A 9,462-nucleotide genomic window follows, 5' to 3' on the forward strand; every position below is an offset into this window, starting at 1 on the left:
CCGGCCCCCTCCCGTAATGCAGGCCTGGGCCACCCTTTTCCTCCTTCAGAGAACGCTTCTACAGCCCCCCGGGGGTCTTGTTAGGATGCAGAGGTCCGGGGTGGGGCCTGGCATCTGCATTTTGGCAAGCTCCCCGACCACACTGGAGCCCGGGGGCCCCCTCGTGAGCCCTGTCTGCAGATGGGGGACTGGTCAGAGCTACCAGGCGACTCGCCCAGGACCTCGCAGCCTGGCCCTCGGCAGGGCTGTCCCCTGCACACCCAGCCTGCTGAGGGGCAGGGGTGACAAAGCCCGGTCCCTGCCCTGGGGGCCGCGCAGCCCCACTGACGGAGCCCCCTCCCGCCCGGTCCCACAGGTGCAGAGCTTCCTACGGGGCTGGTTATGTCGGCGCAAGTGGAAGACCATCATCCAGGACTACATCCGCTCGCCCCACGCCGACAGCATGCGCAAGAGGAACCAGGTGGTGTTCAGCATGCTGGAGGCCGAGGCCGAGTATGTGCAGCAGCTGCACATCCTGGTCAACAACTTCCTGCGCCCGCTGCGGATGGCAGCCAGCTCCAAGAAGCCCCCCATCACGCACGACGACGTCAGCAGCATCTTCCTGAACAGGTGAGCTCCCTCAGAGGCCGGCCCACCTCGGGCGCTCGGCCCCGACGGACGGAGACCGCCCGGCACCGCTGAGCAAACGGCCCCCACGGTGTGGAAGCCGCCCGAGCCACGTGGCTCCAAGCCACCCCCCCCGCAAGTGTGGGTGCCGTGTAGTGGGTGGAGGTGCCCCACTGGGGCGTCGTGTCCCCCGGGGCAGGCCCGGCATGTCTGGAGACGCATCTGATGGCCAGAACCTGGCTGGGCTTGGGGGGTGCTGTGGGCCGCGAGGGGGCCGAGGCCAGGGCTGCTGGGAACCCCGGCGGGGCACAGACAGGCCCCCCAACAGAGGCTCATGGCTCCCGCCGTGTCAATGCTGACGCTGAGAAGCCGCGGCGGAACTGTTCCGAGTTTTAAATCTGGCCCCGGAACGCTGACTGTGCTCTGCTCTACCCCGATGCGGCCGCAAGGACCTAGAGGCCAGGCTCTGTGCCGCACGGTCCACCTGCCCTGCAGACGCACTTACCGTTCCCAGATGGCGACTCTGGCGTCACTGTGGGCCCCGTGCTGCCCCAGAAGGCCGAGCTAGGGGCCACCCTTCGGCTGTCAACCTCTTTTTAAAAGGGGTTTCTTAAGAAATGGTTTAAATAGATGAGCTTTTCGGTGGGTGTTAAAATTGGGTGAATGGACGTGAAAACACATAACCAGAGTGCAATGTGTGAGCAACCCCCCCCAGGAATTAGGGTAGGCCGCCGTGTACCCCGAGATGTTCCTTCGGCTGTGATCCTGCCAAAATACACCTCACTCAGCCGCTTCACTCACCCTAACCGGCCCTCACCCAGGCCTGCCCCACGGTGGTCAGGACCCAGGGGGTGCCAGGTGCGAGGGGCCTGTGGGGTGGTCCGGAGGTGATGGAGAGGTGTGGACGCCGGTCAGGGGTCCGGTTAGAGAGGCCCAGAGTCACTGGGATGGGCAGACTGAGGCCGTGGGTGTGGACGCCGCACCAGGGTCGGGGCAGGAAAGAGACGGACAGACAGACGGGGCGGGGAACAGCCTTTGACCTCATAAGACCTTCTAGAAATTGAACCACCTGGCCTTACAAGGTTGATGCTTAATATACATGTGGAACAGAATTTTTAAGTATTACATAAATGCCCTTATTTCCTAAAACCAAGAAAATCAATTACCTTTTTACGAAATCGGGTAACACTTACCCCAGAAACTGCAGTGGGGTCTTTCCGATGGGGTGGCAGGACGCACCCCTTCCTGAGCGCCCCGGGTGGTGCAGCAGGGTCCACAGACATGCACATGAGAGCGCAGGAGTGGGGACCCACCCTGTGCTTCTCTGTTGGGAGGTCTGGGGTGGAGCCGGGGAACCCCATCTCCCACTGGTGCTGCGGCCACGGGTCACGGACTGCACCTGCAGGCAGCCGCCTGCCCAGAGGCTCGGCGCGGCTGACCCTTGGACACCTCGGGGGTGAGGGGCGCACACTCGGAAATCCACACATAGCTTTGGGCTCCCCGAGTCTTAACTACGGATACCTTACTGATGACATAAGTCAGTCAACACGTAATCTGCTCGTCAAATGGTTTATAGACCGTAACTTACAATAGAGAAAGCTGGAGAGGAGAAAGCAGTGTTAGGAAAATCACAAGGAAGATACATTTTTGGCGCCGTACTGTATTTATCAACGAAACCCGCAGGTAACGGGCCGCGGGGTCCGAACCCAGGCCGTTCGGGGGTCAGCTGTGCTGTGGGAGGCATTGGTCCCCTTCTGGCTGCACCAGGTTCTCGCATTTTAGGCCACCATTGCAAGCCTTTGGTGACCGCTGTCACAACCACTAAGAAACGTGTGCTTTTGCGTTTCTTTAATCTTTCCATGCTTTTATTATTCTTCATCGATCTTTCATGGACTTCTTTTATCCTGGAGTCTTCAGTTAAGAGTTTTTAGGCTGGCTCCCCTCCTTTGCTCAAAAGTTGTTGAAAAAAATAGCCCACGGTTTTTATCTCTCAACGAGTGCGCAATCAGGTCGGAGGCCTTTGCCTGAGGATAAACAGGAGGGAGGAAGCTTCCTCCTCCTGGCGCCAGGCTCTTGCCATTGCGGTCTCACTGATCCTGGTCCAAACAGCGGCAGCCTGATCAGTTCTCACGGCCTCCAGGAGCATACCTGCCTCTTACAGGGGTTGGAGGATCCAGTGAGAGGTTCATACACAGCATCTCGCACCGAGCTACGTGTCCGGTGCTCCGTGGGAGCAAGACATTAACCTAACAGTCACGCCCCCGGTGATGCACCTGCCAGGAACGGAATCCACATCGAACAGGAGGGGACGCTTCCCTCCTCCTGTGTGAGGCCAGTGTCCCTCCAGCATCCAAAGCAAAGTCTGTTTCCTATCGGATCTTATAGATACAGAACATTACCAGGTTGGATCCAGAAATAATCATGAGTAAATGAAATTTACACCAAGAATGCAGGGCTGGTTCAACATGGAGAAGCAATCAATGTATTCCACTCTGTTTTTCTTACTGTTTTAAGTAAGAGAACCCAGTGAGCATATCCGGGGATGCACGTCCTCTGGGGCTGGCTCCCTCTTCACCCTGGCCCTGATCTCCAATGGGAACAGGCTGGAGTTCTTTCCTTCCAGGGGGAGGAATGACCTAGGAGTGGCTGCCTTGTGATCATTAGCAGCTCACTGGATGGTCCGTGGGGTACAGCATGATCTTCACCGTCCGTCCTCTGTGCCCTCGTGAGCACAAGGGGTGACGCTTCCCTTGCCCTCATGACAACCCCAGCCAGCACTTGGTGGGAGTGAACATTCCGGATGACGCTCACCATGTTACGGTGGCACTTCGTGGAACCTGCTTTGCACCTGCGTGCTTTCCAGTCCTAGGCAACGCCCCATGAGGCTGGAGCTCAGAGAGGTTGCGGGATGTGCTCAAGGGCACACAGCAATCGTGTGTGCTGCAGTTTTAGCCCAGCCCTGTTTACTGTTAAGCTCTGTACTCCCCACTGCCCTGCTCAGTAGCAGGCTGGGATCCTGTCCCCTGACCCCCAGCCTCCTCCCCCTGCTCATGGTCGCGAGGGTCTGGAGGTGCACTCCACCTCGCCCCTGCATCGCTGGAGAGCCTTCCCCTGCACGTGAGCCCCTCTGTGGAGGCAGCACCTGGGACGCGGGCAGACCGCCTGGCGCTCCCTGCCTCCAACCATGGAGGCTGCTGACCCACTTTCGGAAGAGATTCCTGCACATGGCTTTCTGCTGGATTTGCTTTTAGGCTGAGAGGTCCTGCCCCATTGGAAACCTGATGCTAACTTGGTAGTTGCTGGAGCTGGGGAAGGACTCTGTCCAGGCTGGCGGATTCCTGGAGGCTACCGCAGGGCGGGGAGGGGTTCACGGTGTGCTCCCCAGTAGGGGAAGAAAGGTCTTCCGAGTAAACGTGTGCAGGAGGTTTGGGTTAGCCCAGACAAGAAGCTCGCACGCTGGGGCTATTTCCCTGCGGTGGAAACCTCTCCCAGCCCCCCTGCGCTGGGCACCATCGGTGTCGCCTGCAACCAGAGGCATCCTGCCCCGGGGGGGGGGGCGCAGGTGGCTTGTACATCGATGCCCGCTCGGACTGATGGGCAGTGGCCGCCTGCCGTCCTGGGTTGAGCAGGACGGCGAGACCGGGGACGGCGGGGAGGGCAGCGTGCCACCAGGGATTAGTCGTGTCTGCACGGGAGGGGCGATGGGTAACGGGCTGTGTGGACGGGCAGAGGGTGGGGCGGGAGTGCAGGGGCCAACCTCTGCCCGCCTACTCTGGACTGCCCATGGGTGAGCCATGCCCCTTTCTGGGCTCAGGGGGCACCAGGCAGAATGAGCACGTCCCAGGTGTGTTCCGCAGACAGATCACTGCCTCTCCCTCGAATGTTCTTCCCACCCTGCCGTCCTTGACAGGCATCTCCTACTCTGTCTTCACGTTTTCCCTTGGCTGTCACATCCCTGGCCACCCCCATGACCCTTGCCATGTCCCTACTTATGTGTTCCCAGGGCCCTCTGCTGCTCTTTGTGACACCCATCACACTTAAATAATGACTTACTCTGTGTCTGGGTCCTGCTTGCTGTGGGTGGGGTCAGGGCCATCGTGTACAGCTACACTAGCTACGCACTGCACAATTCAGGGTCGCTATTCGCATGGGCCAGGGATCAGCACAGTTTTTCTGTAGAGCACCAGGTAGGAGGTATTTTAGACCTTGTGTGCCATGTAAGCAATCACAGGCGATCCATGAATGAATGCGGATGGCTGTGCTCTGATAAATCTTCACTTATGGATGCTAAAATATGAATGTCACATATGTTCACGTACTATGAAATATTCTTTTGTTTTTTTCCAAACCGTTTAAAAATGTAAAAATCTTCCTGAGCTTGCAGGCTGTACAGAAACGGAGCGGACCAGCACCTTGGACGGAAAGACTGTGTGTCATGGAGTTGCCATGTTCACCCAAAATATTCTATAAATGTAATATAATTCCACCCAAAGTGCAGCATAGCAAAGTGATCTTGAAGTTCAACTGAAGGAATAAATACATATAAGTAGGTAACAGTTTTTTTAAGTAAGAACAATGAAAGAAACATGCCCAACTTTAATTAAAATGTTATAAAGTTTTATAAATATATTAAAAGGAATGAAAACCGCCTGAGGGTAGTGCCAGAAAGTAAGATAGAAAGTCTAGAAACAGACCTAAGACCGTATAAAAAGTAGTAACAGTCAGGGGGCACCTGGGTGGCTCAGTCGTTAAGCGTCTGCCTTCGGCTCGGGTCATGATCTCAGGGTCCTGGGGTCGAGCCCCGCATCGGGCTCTCTGCTCGGCGGGAGGCCTGCTTCTCCCTCTCCCACTCCCCCTGCTTGTGTTCCCTCTCTCGCTGTGTCTCTCTCTGCCAAATAAATAAATAAAATCTTAAAAAAACAAACCTTAAAAAAAAAATGAAGCAACAAAATAAAACAGGTGTGTCTGCAATCCATACACACTCAGAAGCAGAAGACAGAAAGAAATGATATGCCTCACAAAGCAAAATGGAAAAACTTCCAAAAAATTAAAACAGCAAACACAATCAGTGGGCAGATAGCTGAGCAAAAATGTCTACAACATGTATGTTAGGTTATGTGCTTCATATATAGGGTTATTTAAAATTAAGAAGAGACAAAATAGTAATTGGACATGGCTAGGGAATTCACAAAAGAAGGAATTCAGATGGCCAGTACATAGGAAAAATGTTCAAAGAACATAACAATGACTTTTTTAAAAAATCAAATCAAAATGAGATCATTTTATTTTCTTATGAGATGGGTGACGGTGGTAGCTTCTAAGTAGTAAGATTACAGGTGAAATTCTCTCAGTTTGTACTTTAAAAACGGAGGCTTCATCAACTGTGTTTTTCTAGTCCTAGCTTATGATGTTCCTAACATGCTACTACAGTAGCCTATGCAGTGTTGGAATTTAAGAAGGTTCATTTCCTCCCTAACGCATCCTGAGCAGTTGTCGCCTGGAGGTGCCTAGGAATGGTGCCCCTGTGTGTTGCTGGGGCTGTGCTCAGGGTAGTCCAGAGCTGCCCAGCTCCCTCAAGAACCCTGAAAGTCCCCTGACCCCCAATCTCCCCATCTCAGATCAGATATTCTTCCCTCTGTGCATTCTCACACACACTTAGGTCACTCAGTCTCTTGCTTCTGAACTGTCCAAGTGGTCTTCACACGTGGCTGGCCAAAGTTCTCAGGATTGGTACGCGTTTGTTCACTCAACAAACTAGTTAGGGGCCACAGAGAGACAGAAACCAGCCTTGTCAAAAGTCACTCTATAGGGGACCTGCTGCCTAAAACTGAAAATGACTTCAGCCATTTGGGGTGGCCCTGGTCAGGGAATCAGTGTGTCACCACACCTGGGGGAGCATTCTCACGGGACTTCAGGGAGAGGACAGTCGAGTCTCTCCATAATGACAGGACCCACGCTCAGAATGGAGCTCAGAACGCGTCCTCTACTTGGAATCTCGATGTCCTCTCTGGCGCCATGTTTTTCTTCCATCCTGTACATCTGGTGGATGTGACCGAGTTACACTGTGCTGTTCAGCCTGGAGGTGTCATCTGGGTGTCTTTCTCCCCGACTCTCCCCTCAGCCGTCCCCTCTTCTCCCCCTGGGGTCTCGGGGGAGACCCCATGCTCTGCTGCCCACAGGCCCGTGCCCCCCTGTGCCTTCCACCCCCGCCCGGCCTGTGGTTCTGAGGCAGTGAGGCCCCCCCCCGCCCCCTTCCCCCCTCCCCCCCCCACACACGGCGCTGGGAGTGGGGACCGCCCAGGGGGAGGAGGGAGGGCATGTGAGCAGAGAGCAGAGGCTCAGGCGGCCCCAACCCCTCCTCTCAGGGCCTCACTTTTCCTGTCCAAGAACAGGGTGCACGACCTTAGCGTCCTTTTGGACTCCTTGGTCTGGTTCAAGGCGAGCCCCAGGCACACGGGGAGAGCCCCAGGTCTCCAGGGCGGTAGGAGCTGGGGTTGCGAGCGGTAGCAGAGGAGGCTGGCAGGGAGGGCGCTGCTGGAGGAGGAGGGAGCCTCTCCCCCGCGGAGACAGAAGTCCCCTTGTCCTCGGAGGATGGAGGACTGACGAGCTGTCTGTTCTGGGGCCAGCTGCCTGGGGAGCGCACATCCCCCCAGCACTCTCGGCGGTGACAAAGCCGGTGCTGGGGGGACACTGGCTCGTTTGCTTCCCTAACTTGTCCCAAAAGGGTGGTGGAAAGCTAGCATTTACTGAGCATCCACTAAGCACCGGGCGCTGACATCATCCCATTGCTTGCAGCGGTTACCTCATTTCACCTCCTTATTTTGTGCAGAAAGATCTGAGGTTCAGAGAGGTTAGGCAGCTTGCTCAAAGCCACATAGCCTGGGATGGGGCGTAGGCTAAGTGCAGCCCTGTGGGTCTGAGGCCACAGCCCTATATGCATGTTATCAGTGGCCTTTACTCCATATTCTCCAGAGCCCTGGGCTCCTCTGGGGTTCCCCAGGGTCGCTCCCAGATGGCGAGAACTTGGGGGGCACAGGGAGACTGGCGGCCCTGGCCTAGGGAGCCCTGCTTGGGGCTGTCTTGGAATTCTCCAGCAATTCTTTTTTTTTTTTTTTAAGATTATGTTTATTTATTTGACAGAGAGAGAGCGCGAGAGAGGGAACACAAGCAGGGGGAGCGGGAGAGGGAGAAGCAGGCTTCCCGTCGAGCAAGGAGCCCGATGCGGGGCTCAATTCCAGGACCCTGGGATCCCTGAGCCGAAGGCAGACACTTAACGACTGAGCCACCCAGGTGCCCTTTCTCCACCGATTCTTAACAAGGGGTCCTGTGTACTCGTCCAGCACTAGACCCCACGAGTTGTACAGGCCATGCTGACAGGCTTTCACTGGGGACTCCGTGGAGGAAGCGGCTTGCTGCTGGCTCGGGGCCAGGGACACCCTGGAGGGGCAGGAATGCCCTGGGGTGCAGCTCAACCTGTGCTTTCCCTGCAGCGAGACCATCATGTTCCTGCACCAGATCTTCTACCAAGGCCTGAAGGCCCGCATCTCCAGCTGGCCTACCCTGGTCCTGGGTGAGTAGCCGGCCCCCCGAACGTCCCTCCCCAGGGCCGCCCTCCAGGCTGGTGGCACTCCCCTCACAAGCCCCCTGAATCCCTCAGGGGGAGAAGGGGAAACACATGTTGGCAAAAACCGTATTTCTAGGAGGAAGTGATATATTTTTAGTTACTTATCTACTTTTCCCTTTTAAAAATAATATCGACGTACCCGTTTGAGAAAATTTGAGAATCCAGAAAAGTAGAAAGGTTTAAAAATATCAGTCATAGTCCTCCCTCCAAAGATAACTGCCATAAACATCTCAGTGTGTTTTCTTCCAGTTCTTTTCTCTGCATAGATCTTGGGGTTTTTTTTCCCCCATTTTACATAGTTGCAAACATACTGAATTTAGATTTTGAATCTTGCTGTGGGTTGTTGTTTTTTTATTTATTTCAATCTTTTTACTTAACTTGATAGCACAAGTGTTTTGTTATCCTGGACGTGTGATTTTTCACGGTAGCGTAATGCTCCACTCCCCATCTCTGGCTCTTTGGAGTTGGTCGCACTTCTTGTTACAGGAAATAATCATCTGTGTGTGTGATTTTTCTCCTTTTTACGGAGCATTTCCCTGGGATAGGTTTCCAGAAGGAGAATTTTTTAGAACAAAGAGCTTCTCTGCCCTTAGGCCATGGAGGCCACTGAGTGGGTGGGCACTTTTTTGTTGTTTTCAAGTCATTGACCCCCACTTTCCTTAAGGTCAGAATTCAAGCTGCCCCGGAAAGACGGGGCTGCCCCTGTGGCCGAAGCCCGGTTGAGCACGCTGTCCCCTGGTAGGGGACAACCCTAGCCAGGAGCTCCCGCTCGGAGTCTGTTTTTCTTTCTTAACGGGGTCTGTAAGCCGGGCTCCGTGGGTCCACCCCACCCATCAAGTGTTGAAGGGCGAGTCTGGGGAGATTGGTTGGGCCCTGGGGGTCTGGAGGGCCAGACTCAGGAGGGTGTGCGGTATGGTGGGGAGCCTGGGGAGCCAGGAGAGCTGGCTCCAAGCCCCTGCGGACTCACCTTGGGACCTCGCTCACTACCTCTGGCCCAGATGGGACGCTCTGGGAGGGAGGCCTCTTGGGGGCCCTCCGTGTGACCCGGTGAGGGAGCCAGAGCAGGGGGCCACCACACAGTTAGGACCCCTCAGAAACTCCGGAGCCGGGCCGGCCCCTCAGAGGCGTGGCGGATCGAGGCTGGGGGCCCGCCTTTGCGCCCCCACCGCGCCGGTCACTGGGTGGGGTGTGGCTCCCCTCGGCGGAGAGCGGTTCCTGGCAGGAAGGACCCC

The 9,462-nt window shown here is 55.8% G+C and overlaps 1 protein-coding gene across 1 annotated transcript; it reads left to right on the forward strand.

Annotated features, from left to right (window-relative positions):
- Positions 1-355: 355 nt before the first annotated feature.
- LOC145719566 (ras-specific guanine nucleotide-releasing factor 1-like) lies at positions 356-8,176 on the forward strand (the record flags this gene model as incomplete). Its single annotated transcript, XM_081811049.1, has 2 exons — positions 356-609; positions 8,097-8,176. Coding segments are annotated over 2 exons (334 nt in total), but the record flags the coding sequence as incomplete, so codon positions are not given.
- Positions 8,177-9,462: the final 1,286 nt, after the last annotated feature.

The sequence above is a fragment of the Leptonychotes weddellii genome, unplaced genomic scaffold (assembly GCF_054177405.1).
Source record: "Leptonychotes weddellii isolate Sample4059 unplaced genomic scaffold, ASM5417740v2 HiC_scaffold_5244, whole genome shotgun sequence".
Lineage (NCBI taxonomy): Eukaryota > Metazoa > Chordata > Mammalia > Carnivora > Phocidae > Leptonychotes > Leptonychotes weddellii.